Source organism: Poromitra crassiceps, assembly GCF_964638095.1.
Source record: "Poromitra crassiceps genome assembly, chromosome: 3".
NCBI classification, from domain to species: Eukaryota; Metazoa; Chordata; class Actinopteri; order Beryciformes; family Melamphaidae; genus Poromitra; species Poromitra crassiceps.
The window spans coordinates 80,720,106-80,739,100 of NC_139625.1; the positions used below are offsets into that span (position 1 = coordinate 80,720,106).

General features: G+C 46.4%; 1 protein-coding gene across 1 annotated transcript; it reads right to left on the bottom strand.

The window, feature by feature from the left end:
• Nucleotides 1–149: 149 nt before the first annotated feature.
• Nucleotides 150–18,228, bottom strand: atl1 (atlastin GTPase 1; the record flags this gene model as incomplete). Its single annotated transcript, XM_083634136.1, has 14 exons — nucleotides 150–392; nucleotides 1,076–1,090; nucleotides 1,599–2,030; nucleotides 2,130–2,201; nucleotides 2,898–2,954; nucleotides 3,999–4,126; nucleotides 5,181–5,319; nucleotides 5,542–5,634; nucleotides 6,016–6,072; nucleotides 6,213–6,263; nucleotides 11,560–11,664; nucleotides 13,384–13,518; nucleotides 14,444–14,694; nucleotides 18,189–18,228. 14 exons carry the CDS (start codon nucleotides 18,226–18,228, stop codon nucleotides 288–290), a joined length of 1,680 nt encoding a protein of 559 aa, XP_083490262.1. The 3' UTR covers nucleotides 150–287.
• Between the last annotated feature and the right edge of the window lie 767 nt (nucleotides 18,229–18,995).

Sequence of the window (18,995 nt, forward strand, 5' to 3'; positions counted from 1 at the left end):
TATCCCTCATTTGTGTGCGTATCCCTTTAAGACCGCGAACCGCGTTGACGCGGTTCGCGGTCTTAAAGGGATACACACACAAATGCTGCATCAGGTATCAATGGGTTAAAGTAGTGAATGCATTGGTGGACCGTGCCAGCCAATACCAGAATAAAGGAGTGCCAGATAGGTGAGGATGTTCCCTCCGCCTCTCCGTCCCGTCTCTGTCCCATCATGCTACGCTGCCTCACCAGGAAGTAAGTAAGTCCCTGCTGTGTTCGCGTCCCGTCTGGTCCAGTCCCGCTCTGTCAGTCCCTCCTCCTGTCCGGCTGCTCGCCCCCCTGAGGGCCAGGGAAGGCGTGGTGGTACAGGTGCCTGTGATTGGCCGCTACATTGTACAGCTTGTAGAGAGCCTGTGGAGTGGAGGGGCGACAGTGAGGGGTTTTTGTTCTGCACAATCACTGGAATGGCACTGCAGAAAGTGTTAGGATAGGGCTACAATTAGGCACTTTTGGGGGGGTAAAGTTGATGGGAAACAGGCAACAAAGTCACACACAGTGAAAAATACATTCAGATCTTTCCTGGCAACCAGACATTCCTATCTCACTACTATAATAAGGCGAGGGGTTCCGCTCACGGCGCACAATTGCTCAACTTTGCGCATGCCAGTTGGGCAGGCGAGCACGCGCAGCATGCGAGCTGCACGCGCAGCATGCGAGCTGCACGAGCACGCGAGAAATGACTGCGCAAAGCGCACAATATTTCTAGTTTCATTGAAGACCCAATGAAATGGCATAATTTCATCTTTGATTTGATGCGTTGTTATGAAAGAAAGATGTTGGGGAGGAACGAAGCAGTGAGGGATCATTCAAAAGTCTTAAACCAATGAAATATGATTCAGGGTCAATTTCATTGGTAAGAAATGTATATTTATGTCCAATAATGCAACATGAGGTCACCATGTTTTCCATGAAGCAACATAAAGGGAGTTAATTTAATTTCATGGGGAAGTAAAGTAACAATGTGCAGGAAAGGCTGAGGCACAGTTGCCATCCAAGCTGTCCAACAATTGCTGCCTTTGGGTCGGCACGCTTACCTCATTTGTGCTCCCCTGTAGAAAGGCATAGAAGTGGGGAAATACATAGACAATGTAAGTACATACACACACACACACACACACACACACACACACACACACACACACACACACACACACAATAATGTAACAAGTAAGAATATAAAAGATGCTTCCAAAACAATGCGTTTGTTGCTGCACTGGTTCCCTGAATTGTTTTTCTGCTACTGATTTAAAAGCGATTGTCGCCACCTAGTGGTTTAAATATTCCAGAAGTTGCTGACCCCCCCCTGCTCTAATCAGTCTAGCTGGGGTTTTGTGTGTGTTTTTCTTTTTTTTTCTTTTTTGCCGCCGATTAATTTGATTGGTTGGCTGATTGGTTTAAATATTCTTTAGGTCAGATCGTGTGTTTGACTCCATGCTGATTGTGTGCTGAATATTGAAATAAGTGGTGTCTGCTGTAACGGTTTAAGCTGCAAAACAAATCGCCTCAATCAGGACATTAAAGTTTTCTATTCTATTGGATTTTGTTAAACCACTGTACCTGATCCCACAGTGCGCCGGCCACCTGGTCAATGACGACGCCCAGTTCTCGGTATTCCCCGGAGTATCGGATGTAGGCCCAGGTGCAGAGCGTGATCAGCGACAGGCCCAGGATCATGTTGCACACGCTGGCAATGATGTCCACGCCCACGAAGCCCGTGATGCCCGCCGCCACGTACATGACGAAGATGACCACGAACAGTGTGGCCGGCGTGCGGGCGGCGTGGAAGATGTTCTTGGAGTCGTTGTGCTTGATGTACTGGACGAACACCTCGTCCACCTCTCCCTCCAGCTGCTGCAGGTAGCGCCGGCTGAACTCCTCGCCTCCCATCTTCTTCACCCCCCGGAACACCTGCAGGGCCTCCTCTCTGATGTCTCCGTGCCTGGCCTGCAGCTCGCTGGGGGACAGGAAGGGCCGGTCGCCCCCACAGATCTGGAGAAAGATGGGGTGGGAGGGTGGATGTAGGAGGATTATACAGCTGGTTATCAGTGTAATCTTTCCCTGGATTCCTCCTTTTGCCATTTCACCCACCTCCTCCATTTTCTTGTTGTACAGATCCTTCGCTGCTGCTACTGCTGCCAGGTTGTTGGCCTCTGCTGTGGCCTGAGAGAGAGAGGACATGTTTTGGTCAGCCATAAGATGAGAAAAGGAAAACTCGCACAGTGCAAGGCTCCAAGTTGAGTGTATTTATTTTTACACTGGTTAAAAAGGTTACGTTTCGGGCAGCACCCTGCCCTTCCTCAGACAATTTGACATAGGAAAGACGCCATCTTTAAATACCTGCATGATGCAGTCACATGACACAGTCAAGTAAGGGTCATGTGACAGGAAAAGCTTAGAATCAAGAAAGTTGCATACAAATACAATTACACGTAGTGAGCACAAAATAATCAAAAGTGAAGTCAGCACAGTTAGTGGTAAATTAGCCATACTTCCAACTTTCGTGTGGACGGAGCCAAGTCTGTGGCCATGAAAGAAACACACATCCCCCACAAAAAGTGGGCCTGGGCATAGGCATACACCAAAGCTACCCAGAATGATACAGTAATAGAAATATACAGGTAATACATAAGTAGCAGATAAAGCAGGACCACTCACAAATGCATTGTGCTGCTAATTTAAGTGAGTTCCAAAGTGGTACTAGTAGTTCCTGAGGAAGAAATCTGCATATGTGAAGGAAATATATATATGTGAATACAATACATGTACATACAATAATAGGAGGAATAGGTCAGCAATAAGGACGCACTGTGTTAGACACAATGCTCTACATTATGAATACAACAGGAAGGTATGTACCTGCAACATGGATTTTGGATGCGGCAGCTCTTCGCCTTGGTAAATTTTGATGTACGCCTGAAATTAAGACATTGAAAAATCGGAATTGGTTAAATCGGTAAGTATAATAAATGTATAGAACTTTGTCTTGGCGACCCTGGTGCAGAGACATACTGGCAACTCAGAGTTTCACAGTTCATCCTGATAGACATGATCAAATGTAAACAAGACCTCATATGCAGTGTAAAGGGATAGCACAGGGAATATGATGGCAGTAGAATGTACATGTACATATTAATGTTAAAATATACAAGTCAACATGTAATATTCTGTATTCGTGAGGGCGTTCCAGGGGGTCCCCAGCAAATGCATGAACTGTTCAACTTCATCACTATTTCATCTACCGTTGGAGAGTGTAGAAGAAAGACTGTTGTGATCATAGTTTCACTGTTATCTCTCGACGTGGTAGTCACGGGATTCTGGACAAAAATCATATCTAACAATAGTAGTAACTGGTGGTCCGTGGCTCTAATGGAGACTAAATTATGAGGTCCTTGATATGAAAAGGGTTGAGAATCACTGCTATAGTATTTACTAGTGGAAGTCTGATTTATAGACGTGATTGAGCTTATATAAATACAAGCAATATAAAATACATTTTAAATGGAAGGTTTTAATAATATAGGCCATCGCATCGAAAACATTTCATCACAATTTTAATTGGTTGAGACTTGACTTGATGCATGAAGAGAATACTTGGTTAGTTCAGGTGACTTGGGACTTTGACTTTGACTTGTACTTTGATGACTTGAAAAGGTTTCTCATGTCTTGACAAATGATCTTGTGTTTGTGTAAATAATTTAGATTGAAAGTGATTAGATTTGTTCCAGCAGATGACTGAATTGAAATTGTTTTCTCAATTTGTATGGAATGATTGCATTTACTGAAGTTGAAATTGATGATAGAAATCAAACTCATGATGCTCATGCTAAAAGGAATAGCGCTTTGACTCGACTTGAGACTTGTGCCTCAAGACGTGAGACTGGCCTGGGACTGGAGTGGAGCTGACTTGGTCACACCTCATCTGTCATCTCACACAGCAACAGTTGAACCTTGAAGTACCTTGAAGTACTCCACCAGGCCTCGGCATGTGATGTTGCTGCCGTTGATCTCCTTCACATCCAGGTTTCGAGGGCTCAGCAGCCAGGGGACCAGGACCTGCAGGTTGTTTATGAACTCGCCGTCGATCTCTAGACAAGGAGGAAGATGGGAGATGGAGATAAGATGATTTTAGACTAAAGGGTACTAAAACAAGTTCTTGTACTAAAACAAGAACAGTGAACAATCTTTTCCCCAACTGCAGTGGTGTGGTGTGTGGTGGTCCGTGCAGTGGTGTGGTGTGTGGTGGTGGTCCGTGCAGTGGTGTGGTGTGTGGTGGTCCGGGAAGCACGTGGGAAAGATCATCGCCAAAACCTGACACTCCAGCCAGCCACCATGTCTTCTAAGACAAGCGGTTCCCGACAATGTGAAGAAAAACAAGCAGCTCCTTCTGCCGAGCGCTGGCCCTCTGAACACAGCCCCACTGCACCACAATGGACAACAGCACTGTATTGCTGCTGTCCAGCACAGTGGTTCTATACTCAGCTCTATAGCTACATATTTATACTCTGGATCCCAACCAGGGCAGTGTTCTCTAGAGCTTTATAAATCTGTGTAAGAAAATGTTATTCTTTGTTTCTATTACCAGCTTCCATATAGCTTCCTATCAGTCAAATCAGTCAGGCTCTGACAGAGAAACATGTGGCCACTGACTGTACAAATAACAAAACTATTTCTTGATTTGTTTTTATACATAAGATAAGATTGCACTTTATTGATCCCCAGGGGACAATTTGGGAATTTTATCACAGTTTTTAACACTTGAGAGCCGTAGACTAGCACATGCTTCCACTGATACATGTGCAGTCACCAGCCCTTCTTTTCAGATGACAGCGAGGAGTTTCACCGGCTGGACTTATGGGAGGATCACGGTATTCCCCCCAGTTCCCCTCCCCCCGAACAGGCGCCCCAACCGACCAGAGGAGGCACTAGTGCATTGACCGGAAGTACCGCTGCCAGGAATTTAATTGGGGGTCTCGGCGGTGGTAGGTAGGCGACTAAGGCGAGTGCTTTTACCTCTACGCTACCCACACCAGACGCCCCCTAATTTGGACGATTAACCAAGGAATGCTGCCAAAGAACACACTGCTATTCTGCATTCATGAAAGGGCAAATAAAACAGCTGTATGTTGTAAGAGAGCGCACCTTTTAGTCTTCCATCAAAGTTTGGGTTGGTGGCCACTTTGAGGCCGGGGTGAGGCATCAGGAAGCAGGAGATGTTGGTGAAGCAGGAGTGGATGTGTTTCCTCACATTCTGCAGCTCCTCATGCTGGTTCTCTGAGATCTGCAACACAAACATGACACATCAGATTCAGCTTCATTTCACTGTCATGCTGTTGTTTGTAGTGTGATATTTAATATCCTGACATAGGGAGGGACGTTTACGGTAATTGTACTTTAATGAGTGCTAATTGAAACGGCAATATCCACTCTTTGATCTTCAATATGTCATTATGGACTGGATTTAGAAAAAATAACTTGCCGATTTAACTGAAAGTGAACTGACCTTGAGTCTCTTCTCGAGGAACTTCATGCCTCCTTCCTGTCCGTAGGGAAACTCATATGGAAAGCTCCAGTCTCGAACTAGGAAAATCATGGACTGAAAAATATACATATAGGCTATTGAAAGTTATTTATTTATTTTGACAGGGACAGTGCATATTAATGAACATTGCTGCAAATATGCCAGAATTAGGCAAAAGGATAGTTTTCATCTGATGTTACAATAGATTCCTGTAATGCTCAGCATTTGTTTTGACAGACTAGTGTCAGGTAAATTTTCAATCACAGAAAAAGTGGAATAAATTCACTTTTAAATCATTTTCTGTGGTTGTCTAAACATTCTAGTACTCATTACATTGTCCTTTATAACAACTTTCACCTATCCAATACACCAAGCTGGTTAAAACAAACACTAAGAATCATTTCTAGATATTATTTTACCCAATTGTTGCAAATCCAAGAAATGAGAATAAAATACCTGGAACGGCTTGAGGAAAGTCTCCTCCATTGCTAGTCTGCCGTACTCAGTGAAGAGCTGAAATAAAACCGATCAAGACAAAATCATCATCTATAAATAATACAGCTTTTTCTATCAGGGATCATTTATTTCTTTATTCCAATTTGGATCTTGCCCTAAAAGCCCTCTATTGTGCATTCAGGTAATGTCACAGTTACCTGCAAGTGCTGAAGGTCGTCCTCCTGTACATTCTGTGAGATGTTGTATACCTAAAAAAAAATCCACATTTAATTTTGTTTGAAGCCATTCTGAGAATGAATCCAGAACTTTCTTTTGAACCCAGAATAGACCATTTTTATCCTTTGTCATGGCCTTTAAAACCCAAATGCATGCTCATAATTCCCATCCAGTTCAATTTAATAAAGTGATTCTTAGAGCTGGCTTGCTCAAAGAGGCTGCTCGCTCCTCTCTTTCTCTGCCTCATTTTGCTGCAGGGCACCAGAGCGTCCAGCACCATCCTGGACTGTGTGGCCTGATGACTACTTTCCACCCTCCCAACACCTCGCACTCATTTCAGACAAGACAACCATGCTGCACCCCACTACTGATACCACAAACAACCATGCTGCACCCCACTACTGATACCACAAACAACCATGCTGCACCCCACTACTGATACCACAAACAACCATGCTGCACCTCACTACTGATACCACAAACAACCATGCTGCACCCCACTACTGATACCACAAACAACCATGCTGCACCCCACTACTGATACCACAAACAACCATGCTGCACCTCACTACTGATACCACAGACAACCATGCTGCACCTCACTACTGATACCACAAACAACCATGCTGCACCCCACTACTGATACCACAGACAACCATGCTGCACCTCACTACTGATACCACAGACAACCATGCTGCACCCCACTACTGATACCACAAACAACCATGCTGCACCCCACTACTGATACCACAAACAACCATGCTGCACCTCACTACTGATACCACAGACAACCATGCTGCACCTCACTACTGATACCACAGACAACCATGCTGCACCCCACTACTGATACCTGAAACAACCATGCTGCACCTCACTACTGATACCACAAACAACCATGCTGCACCTCACTACTGATGCCACAAACAACCATGCTGCACCTCACTACTGATACCACAAACAACCATGCTGCACCTCACTACTGATACCACAGACAACCATGCTGCACCCCACTACTGATACCACAAACAACCATGCTGCACCCCACTACTGATACCACAGACAGCCATGCTGCACCCCACTACTGATACCACAAACAACCATGCTGCACCTCACTACTGATACCACAGACAACCATGCTGCACCCCACTACTGATACCACAGACAGCCATGCTGCACCCCACTACTGATACCACAGACAACCATGCTGCACCCCACTACTGATACCACAGACAACCATGCTGCACCCCACTACTGATACCACAGACAACCATGCTGCACCTCACTACTGATACCACAGACAACCATGCTGCACCCCACTACTGATACCACAAACAACCATGCTGCACCCCACTACTGATACCACAGACAACCATGCTGCACCTCACTACTGATACCACAGACAACCATGCTGCACCTCACTACTGATACCACAAACAACCATGCTGCACCCCACTACTGATACCACAGACAACCATGCTGCACCCCACTACTGATACCACAGACAACCATGCTGCACCCCACTACTGATACCACAAACAACCATGCTGCACCCCACTACTGATACCACAGACAACCATGCTGCACCCCACTACTGATACCACAAACAACCATGCTGCACCCCACTACTGATACCACAAACAACCATGCTGCACCCCACTACTGATACCACAAACAACCATGCTGCACCCCACTACTGATACCACAAACAACCATGCTGCACCCCACTACTGATACCACAGACAACCATGCTGCACCCCACTACTGATACCACAAACAACCATGCTGCACCCCACTACTGATACCACAAACAACCATGCTGCACCCCACTACTGATACCACAAACAACCATGCTGCACCCCACTACTGATACCACAAACAACCATGCTGCACCTCACTACTGATACCACAGACAACCATGCTGCACCCCACTACTGATACCACAGACAGCCATGCTGCACCTCACTACTGATACCACAAACAACCATGCTGCACCTCACTACTGATACCACAAACAACCATGCTGCACCTCACTACTGATACCACAGACAGCCACACTCCATTCTCTTTTCAATGTTGAATTGGTCATTGGGGCTATGTTTTTTTTTTTATACTTATGATTTTATTGATTTTTCAATAAACATATAAAGCAAACAAAAAACATAGATAACATAAAAACAGATGGTATTTTTTGTACAAACATATCAGCATTCATTCACATATACAGTTCCAGTTTTATACATGAGTTACAAATAATGGTTAAATTAGCTTTCTTCATTTAAAGGTGGTAGAGGCTTTAAGACAATAAGATTTATAGAAAAAAGGGGGAAGGGGAAGAGGAGGGAGAGGCCCCCATTTTTTAAGTGCCCTTAGTCGTTTCTTCTACATAGTCGATCCATTTTCCCCATTTCTTCTCAAATCCCGCTGCATTTAGTCTTAAGATGAAAGTGAGCTTTTCCATTTGATAAATGTCAGTGACTATTTGAAACCAATTTTCCAAGCTTGGAGGCTTCATTTGCAGCCATTTACGTGTGATGGCCTTTTTCCCTGCCACTATAAAGACTTTCAGTAAATAAGCATCACTCCTCGGGATGTCATCCGGAATGTCCCCTAGGCACAGGGTAAGGCAAGTATTTGGTATTTGTAATTTCAAGATCTCTCGTATTTTGTCACAGAGACCACTCCAGAAAGGCACCACTCTTGGACACCCATTGGGGCTATGTTTTGAATCCCCTTTCTCTGTCCCAACTTAGATCCCGGATGAGCCCCGGGATCCCTCACTTGCCCTGCAGCAGAACACCTGGCTCTAGGTTCCCCTGCAGCAGAACACCTGGCTCTAGGTGCCCTGCAGCAGAACACCTGGCTCTAGGTTCCCCTGCAGCAGAACACCTGGCTCTAGGTGCCTTGCAGCAGAACACCTGGCTCTAGATGACCTGCAGCAGAACACCTGGCTCTAGGTGCCCTGCAGCAGAACACCTGGCTCTAGGTTCCCCTGCAGCAGAACACCTGGCTCTAGGTGCCTTGCAGCAGAACACCTGGCTCTAGGTGCCCTGCAGCAGAACACCTGGCTCTAGGTGCCCTGCAGCAGAACACCTGGCTCTAGGTGCCTTGCAGCAGAACACCTGGCTCTAGGTGCCCTGCAGCAGAACACCTGGCTCTAGGTGCCCTGCAGCAGAACACCTGGCTCTAGGTTCCCCTGCAGCAGAACACCTGGCTCTAGGTGCCTTGCAGCAGAACACCTGGCTCTAGGTGCCCTGCAGCAGAACACCTGGCTCTAGGTTCCCCTGCAGCAGAACACCTGGCTCTAGGTGACCTGCAGCAGAACACCTGGCTCTAGGTTCCTTGTAGCAGAACATCTGGCTCTAGGTTCCCTGCAGCAGAACACCTGGCTCTAGGTGCCCTGCAGCAGAACACCTGGCTCTAGGTGCCCTGCAGCAGAACACCTGGCTCTAGGTGCCCTGCAGCAGAACACCTGGCTCTAGGTGCCTTGCAGCAGAACACCTGGCTCTAGGTGCCTTGTAGCAGAACACCTGGCTCTAGGTGCCCTGCAGCAGAACACCTGGCTCTAGGTGCCCTGCAGCAGAACACCTGGCTCTAGGTGCCTTGTAGCAGAACATCCGGCTCTAGGTTCCCCTGCAGCAGAACACCTGGCTCTAGGTGCCTTGTAGCAGAACACCTGGCTCTAGGTGCCCTGCAGCAGAACACCTGGCTCTAGGTGCCTTGTAGCAGAACACCTGGCTCTAGGTGCCTTGTAGCAGAACACCTGGCTCTAGGTGCCTTGTAGCAGAACACATGGCTCTAGGTGCCCTGCAGCAGAACACCTGGCTCTAGGTGCCCTGCAGCAGAACACCTGGCTCTAGGTGCCCTGCAGCAGAACACCTGGCTCTAGGTGCCTTGTAGCAGAACACCTGGCTATAGGTGCCCTGCAGCAGAACACCTGGCTCTAGGTGCCCTGCAGCAGAACCCCTGGCTCTAGGTGCCCTGCAGCAGAACACATGGCTCTAGGTGCCCTGCAGCAGAACACCTGGCTCTAGGTGCCCTGCAGCAGAACACCTGGCTCTTGGTGCCTTGTAGCAGAACACCTGGCTCTAGGTTCCCCTGCAGCAGAACAGCTGGCTCTAGGTGCCCTGCAGCAGAACACCTGGCTCTAGGTGCCCTGCAGCAGAACACCTGGCTCTAGGTGCCCTGCAGCAGAACACATGGCTCTAGGTGCCCTGCAGCAGAACACCTGGCTCTAGGTGCCCTGCAGCAGAACACCTGGCTCTTGGTGCCTTGTAGCAGAACACCTGGCTCTAGGTTCCCCTGCAGCAGAACACCTGGCTCTAGATGCCTTGTAGCAGAACACCTGGCTCTAGGTGCCCTGCAGCATAACACCTGGCTCTAGGTGCCTTGCAGCAGAACACCTGGCTCTAGGTGCCTTGCAGCAGAACACCTGGCTCTAGGTGCCCTGCAGCAGAACACCTGGCTCTAGGTGCCTGCAGCAGAACACCTGGCTCTAGGTTCCCTGCAGCAGAACACCTGGCTCTAGGTACCCTGCAGCAGAACACCTGGCTCTAGGTGCCCTGCAGCAGAACCCCTGGCTCTAGGTGCCTGCAGCAGAACACCTGGCTCTAGGTGCCCTGCAGCAGAACACCTGGCTCTAGGTACCCTGCAGCAGAACACCTGGCTCTAGGTGCCTGCAGCAGAACACCTGGCTCTAGGTGCCTGCAGCAGAACACCTGGCTCTAGGTGCCCTGCAGCAGAACCCCTGGCTCTAGGTTCCCCTGCAGCAGAACACCTGGCTCTAGGTTCCCCTGCAGCAGAACACCTGGCTCTAGGTGCCCTGCAGCAGAACACCTGGCTCTAGGTGCCTGCAGCAGAACACCTGGCTCTAGGTGCCCTGCAGCAGAACACCTGGCTCTAGGTGCCTGCAGCAGAACCCCTGGCTCTAGGTGCCCTGCAGCAGAACACCTGGCTCTAGGTGCCCTGCAGCAGAACACCTGACTCTAGGTGCCCTGCAGCAGAACACCTGACTCTAGGTGCCCTGCAGCAGAACACCTGGCTCCAGGTGCCCTGCAGCAGAACGAGGGAGAGTGAGAAAGAGAGCATTGAGCAGCTTCTTTGACCAAGCCAGCTCAGGTGCAATCACTTCCTTTTATGCAGGGAGCGTGGTTGTGTAAACTAGGCCTCTGCCTACCTGCAGGACACAGAGTTGGTTAGACACAGCCGCCAACACGCAAACAACGTAGGTGGGGTTGTCACAATATACACAAGGGCTATTTATTTATTTATTTGTTTGTTTGTTTAAATATTTGAATCTAAATCCAATCTGTGGCAGAGATGACTTTGTACCTGCATGGAGGTTATCATGGTGCTTAGTGCAAACACGGTGGCTGAATCCCTCAGGGTGGACTGGCTGTCAAAAGTGCCTTGGGTGTCCATCAGCAGAACGGCAACCTGTGGAAGGAGAGAGAGTATAAGATATTCTGTCTGTCTGTCTGTCTGTCTGTCTGTCTATCTGTCTGTCTGTCTGTCTGTCTGCCTGCATGTCTGTCTGTCTGTCTGTCTGTCTGCCTGCCTGCATGTCTGTCTGTCTGTCTGTCTGCCTGCATGTCTGTCTGTCTGTCTGTCTGTCTGTCTGCCTGTCTGTCTGTCTGTCTGTCTGCCTGTCTGTCTGTCTGTTAGGGGGATTTGCATGAAACCTTAGGTAAAGTTTAGTCAGAGGAATGATGCTAAAATTGTGGTCTGGCGTTTAGCACCAGGTTAAATCCTTGCTGCTGCATTAGGGCTGGGCAATAAATCAATAGCAATATATATTGGTGATAGACAATTCATCAATACAATAAGAAAATAGTTCATCGATATGTCCCTTGATAATGGAGTGTGTCACGAGTGACACTCAAACAACCAATCAAACAGACAAATACTAAAGTTCCCAACCGAGCATATTTAATACACAGCTGCAACACTCAATTTGTGTATTTTAAATTTTTGTGTTAACATTAAAATTATTACCTGTGTGCCTTGATAAATAAGCAACGGTTCAAATAGTGGTTAAATTCAACCCTTTTTCTCATGGTCTTTATAAAAACATAGGTAATTAAAAATGATCAATAATGATCAATATCGACCGATATGACATATTTTATATCGATACATTCTTTGGCTATATCGCCCAGGCCTATGTGCATTGTTGTACAGGCTGAAGCTGATGCAGGTGCAAAGAGAGCTAGCTACAATGAGACAATATGATATAGAAGCATGAATGACTTTCTGCATGCCAAGTTGCCAACCCAGGAGAAAGACACTTTGATATCTAACATGTTCCTTAGCTGAAATAAGCAGGACCGCTCTACCAATCCTCCAAATTCAGATCACTGTCAGAAACGATGGTCTTCCTGGACAGCTGCTAAGTGTGAATATGAAATATGAAAAAGGCCTAATGTTCAGCAAAACTCTTGCCTGGATGAAGGTACAACACACACACACACACACACACACACACACACACACACACACACACACACACACACACACACACACACACACACACAGAACAGGCAATTCAAAGCCAGGTGGAAGAGAGTATAGCAGTGTCACGTTGAATCATGTCATGTTGTACCTCGTGGGGTTTTGACACTCAGTAGTCTCTTAAAACAGACGAGTTGGCTCCCGCAATTTTCAAATGCTTCTGCTACACGTCTGTACTTCAAGCAGGGGAAACTTGGTCAAAGCAGAAAGGGAAACTCTGGGAAAATAATGAGTGATATAGGGGGGATGTCCCAGGTTCTGTGGGCGTGAAGTACAGAGTGTATATGATGCATTCGCAGAATGTAGAATGCTAAATGGTAAATACACTGCATTTATATAGCGCTTTTATCCAAAGCGCTTTACAATGTGCCTACATTCACCCATCCACACACCGAGGGCGGCCAGCTGCGTGCTGGCACAGCCATCGGGAGCAATTTGGGGTTCAGTGTCTTGCCCAAGGACACTTCGACATGCGGACTGGAGGAGCCGGGGATCGAACCGCCAACCTTCCGATTAGTGGAGACCTGCTCTACCTGCTGAGCCACAGCCGCCCCGACGAGGCCAGAAGAGACAGTCTGGCTTGAGAGACTATAGACACACCGACATTCTACTTTATCCGACTATAGACTGGTAGAAAGACTGCACCTTTCGTCCGTCTGGCTTGTCCACCAGGAAGACCTCGCTCCAGATCTGGATGCCGGTGGTCTCCCGCTCTGAGCCGCCCCTCCAGGAGAAGCCGGTCAGAGGCTCGTCCGGGTCGCCCAGCCAGGTTTCAGACGCCTAAACACAAAGGAGTCACAACGGTCACTACATGAGCCATTAGATAGATGGATAGATAGATAGAGTACTTTATTCATCCCCGAGGGGAAATTCTGGCGTTACAGCAGCAGTAGCATCAATGACAGTGACAAGAGCATCAATGACAAGAGCATCAATGACATTAAACAATTAAACAATAAAAAAGTTACACAAATAAAATAAAAAAAGTTACACAACTAAGGTAAGGTGCAGAAACAGCAGTATTAAAATATTGCAATAAGAAAAGAAACAAACCAATACGAAAATATACAATATACAATATATACCACTTTACTAATACCGCCTTTACATCTTACGTTTCCCAGAAACTGTAGGTAAATTAAATTAAATCAACTAAAAAATACTCCTAAATAGTATTGAATAATACTATTATTTATATTTATATTATTTCTCAAACTAAACTAAAGCTGTACAGTTTGTTATTTATATAATGATTGATATGACTATACATACTATACATAGTGAGTGTGCAATGTGGGCATGTGTACAGTGCATAGGATTCAATGTTCAGGAGGGCGGGAGGGGAGGGGGCGGTAGGGAGAGGAGGGCCCTCCTCTCTCTGCGTGTCCAGGAGTTATTGTAAATTGTTATTGCGGTGGGTACGAAAGACCTCCTGTAACGCTCCTTGCTACAGGGTCAGCTTCTGTGATGAGTTACAAAAGAATGATCACTACATTAACGTTAGACAGATATATCAGTCTGCCAATAGCCTATATCAGGCCATTGTTGTCCTTTTATTAAATATTGGATATTGGTCAGTTGATCTGATGGAGATGGAGGTTTCTCCCTGACCACAGCTACACTTTACAGTTGACCTCAAACAGCTAGAATAAACTGCAGGTGCACTTCTGAGGGCAGAGTCAAAGGTCACAGCAGCCTCACTCACATGGTTGTACATGTAGCGCAGCATGAAGTCCATGAGGAAGGACTTGCCCTTGCGGAAGGCCCCAGCCACAGAGATGGCCACCACCTCGCGGTCGCGCACCTCCTCGGCCAGCAGGATGCGTCCGAGCGCCGCCTCGTCCAGCTCAAAGGTGTGGTCGTCCTTCACCAGCAGCACCTGGACCGGCCGGGCGCGTCCGTCTGGCTCCTCCTCCTCCGAGCTCCAGTCGTACACGTTCTTGTCGCTGAGGGACCCTGTGGGACAAGTCAGAGAGACACCAGAATGAAACAGGTCTGAGGAGACTGTGGGACAAGTCAGAGAGACACCAGACTGAAACAGGTCTGAGGAGACTGTGGGACAAGTCAGAGAGACACCAGACTGAAACAGGTCTGAGGGGACTGTGGGACAAGTCAGAGAGACACCAGACTGAAACAGGTCTGAGGAGACTGTGGGACAAGTCAGAGAGACACCAGACTGAAACAGGTCTGAGGAGACTGTGGGACAAGTCAGAGAGACACCAGACTGAAACAGGTCTGAGGAGACTGTGGGACAAGTCAGAGAGACACCAGAATGAAGCAGGTCTGAACTCAGGAGAATGTGGGACAAGTCAGAGAGACACCAGACTGAAACAGGTCTGAGGAGACTGTGGGACAAGTCAGAGAGACACCAGAATGAAACAGGTCTGAACTCAGGATACTGTGGGACAAGTCAGAGAGACACCAGACTGAAGCAGGTCTGAACTCAGGTAGAGCTGCAATGATTAATCGATTAATCGATTAGTCGATCGACAGAAAATTAATCGACAACTATTTTGATAATCGATTAATCGTTTTGAGTAAATTTTAAGAGAAAAGGTCTAAATTCTCTGATTCCAGCTTCGTAAATGTGAATATTTTCTGGTTTCTTTACTCCTGTATGACAGTAAACTGATATTATCTTTGAGTTGTGGACAAAACAAGACATTTGAGGGCGTCATCTTGGGCTTTGGGAAACACTGATCGTCATTTGCCACCATTTTCTGTCATTTTATAGACCAAACAACTAATCGATTAATCGAGAAAAGAATCGACAGATTAATCGATTATGAAAATAATCATTAGTTGCAGCCCTAAACTCAGGAGAATGTGGGACAAGTCAGAGAGACACCAGACTGAAGCAGGTCTGAACTCAGGAGACTGTGGGACAAGTCAGAGAGACACCAGAATGAAACAGGTCTGAACTCAGGAGACTGTGGGACAAGTCAGAGAGACACCAGAATGAAACAGGTCTGAACTCAGGAGACTGTGGGACAAGTCAGAGAGACACCAGACTGAAACAGGTCTGAACTCAGGAGACTGTGGGACAAGTCAGAGAGACACCAGACTGAAGCAGGTCTGAACTCAGGAGAATGTGGGACAAGTCAGAGAGACACCAGACTGAAACAGGTCTGAGGAGACTGTGGGACAAGTCAGAGAGACACCAGAATGAAACAGGTCTGAACTCAGGATACTGTGGGACAAGTCAGAGAGACACCAGACTGAAACAGGTCTGAGGAGACTGTGGGACAAGTCAGAGAGACCCCAGACTGAAACAGGTCTGAGGAGACTGTGGGACAAGTCAGAGAGACACCAGACTGAAACAGGTCTGAACTCAGGAGACTGTGGGACAAGTCAGAGAGACACCAGACTGAAGCAGGTCCGAACTCAGGAGACTGTGGGACAAGTCAGAGAGACACCAGAATGAAACAGGTCTGAACTCAGGAGACTGTGGGACAAGTCAGAGAGACACCAGAATGAAACAGGTCTGAACTCAGGAGATGGAGAGGGAAGAATCTGAAACAAACAGAGCCTTCACTCAGGATGTCGCTTAACTTGAGACTTGACTAGTGTTCTGGTGACTTGGGACTAGTACTTTGATGACTTGAAAAGGTTTCGAAAGTCTTGACAAAAGTTCCAGCAGACGACTGAATTAAATGTTTTCTGAATTTGCATGGAATGATTTAATTTATTGTAGTTGAAACTGATTATAGAAATCAAACTCTTGATACTCTTACATTTGTATCCTATTGAACCCATATTGCATTGGAAATTCCTAGATAGTTTTCTTTAAGATATTATATTGATAATGGACTCTTGATTTGTTCTGACTTGACTTGGTGTTCTACGTTTAGACTTGAGACTGACTTGGGACTCGAGCAAAGTTGACTTTTTAGGTCACGACCTCTGCCGTTTTGTATAATGATACTTCCATGATCCATTTCTATGTCACTACTTGTAATCACACTTTTTCAGAACAGCTATAATAAAACCTGAAGTTCATAGAATTTTTGATGGATAAGTAATTATAACTGGGAATTTAACTATACAATAATGTGTTGTAGCATACATTATGTGTGTGTGTGTGTGTGTGTGTGTGTGTGTGTGCGTGTGCGTGCGTGCGTGCGTGTGTGTGTGTGTGTGTGTGTGCGTGCTTGCGTGCGTGCATGCGTGTGTGTGTGTGTGTGTGTGCGTGTGCGTGTGTATATAGCCACAACTTCTCAGTGCTGATGGGAGAATTCATCTCCATTAAACAAAGAAACAGGGAAGATGAGTCCATTATGCCTATCTAGTCATGCTAGATGTTAGCACAGGCCGGAAGAGCTTGTTAATACTAATGAATGATGCCATGCTAAGCCATCTGTCCATATCCAGTGAGATCAGCTACAGTAGATCCTGCTCTTTCTGGGCAGTGACTCAGTCTGTTTCCCCTCTCTGCTGCCTCATGTAGAGCCTGCATGTCTGTTTCTCCTCTCTGCTGCCTCATGTAGAGCCTGCACGCTGCATGAGCCTCCTGCACAGAGACAACGCTTACCATGGATGCACATTATACTAATAACTCTTGCAATCTCAAAATAGGGTCTCTGGAGAAAAGGAAGTATCAAGTATGATTTCAATAGGGTGGCTGCAAATGATGTCTTAACAAGTCTCACAAAGTCAAGGCACTGTGACAGATTAAGGTGTTGCAGGCAACATTTGGGGGTGCATTAAAGATGACTGCATGGTGCTCAGAATGCACTGGTGAATCATTGAAGGAAGGGTCAGCTGAGAGACGTGGAGGAGAGGACTGTCAGTTTGACTCAAGGCCTCTCCTCCATGTTTGAGCCTGGTTAACCTGATCATATTGCTGGCTGCCCATCAACACGCCCAGCACAGAGACTGCTGCTCTCTCGTAAGCAGCAGAAGACATCAGAAAGTGCTAAGTGGGATGTAGGTGAGCATCATCATCATCAGTGGTACTGATGAGGAGGAGGAGGAGGACAATAACAATGGGGTGTTTACTGATGCAACGTTATATCATTCCATCATGCTAGATGTACCATCAATAATTCCATGTTATAAGCAAACACACAAATCAGGAGGTTATTTCCAGGCCTTTTTGGGGCCTGTACTCCAATGTATCCCAGGATGCTGCTCCTTTTATTTGCCATTAGCTATTCAAAATCATAGCACTGTATGGTTGTTATTGGTCCAAAATAATTTAAAATGTATGTGTGCCTATAGAATGTAGGCTACATACTACAACAGAAATCCAAAAATGCGTTCTATCTCCTTCTAATATCGTAAATTATCGGGGCAATTCAACGGTTATGAAGCCCGATGAAAACAACTATTTCATCATGGAAGCTAAAAATAAATGTGCAATTTAGCTGCATTACACCCCTTGCCTCGCCAGTAACCGTCAATAAAACTGTAACGTATGCGCGTCAAATAAAATAAAATGTTGTACATACACTCACCCCAGCTGTCTCTGTCTTTACGGTGCTTCGCCATAATGCTATATCCTTATCCCTCTTATAGCTGCTAATGAACGACCCTAGTCGGTAGTCATGTCGGGATAGGGAGGATGCCTGCCTTATCTAAAACGATGCTCTTGTTATCAGGAGGATGATGGAGCTTTTATTCCAAGTGTGCGGGATTTATAGCCTGCTTGCCGCTAGGGGGCGTTGTTGTATGTTGTTTTCCCCAGCTGTACAGCGACGTGAGGCAGACACAGACAGTCATATTGTGCTATTACTTACAATGAGTGAAATCTATATTTTTTCATTAAATATATTTTCGTTGGGCATAGCTGTTCTAATTGGCCACTCATTTTACGATTATATGAAAATAGATCAAAGCTATTATCAACTCTTATCGGTAGGTGGCGGTAGCTGCACATATTTTGGCCATAGACATAACATGCTGCCTTCGTGTATTGTCGGAAATTTCCTATTTGTTAGTTCGGTCTGCTGCATGAATGGCCCGATGGTGGTAAATAGGACTGGGTAGTGGGTAGTGAACGTTGAAATGTTCTATGATGATACTCAATGTTCACATTTTATGGGATGGACCTGTCAGCAACAAAAGTGAGGTGTACAACAACTTTTGGTTGATGGCCGAGTTAACTAATTACAACATGCTGCAGATGTTGTTATCTTTATTCTGCCGCTAGAGCATTTAACTGATTGATGCTATACCAAAAACACATTTGTTATCAGTTCAAATGTGTTATTGTTTCTGACCTTAATTCAATAACATGCTACCAAAAAAAACATGAA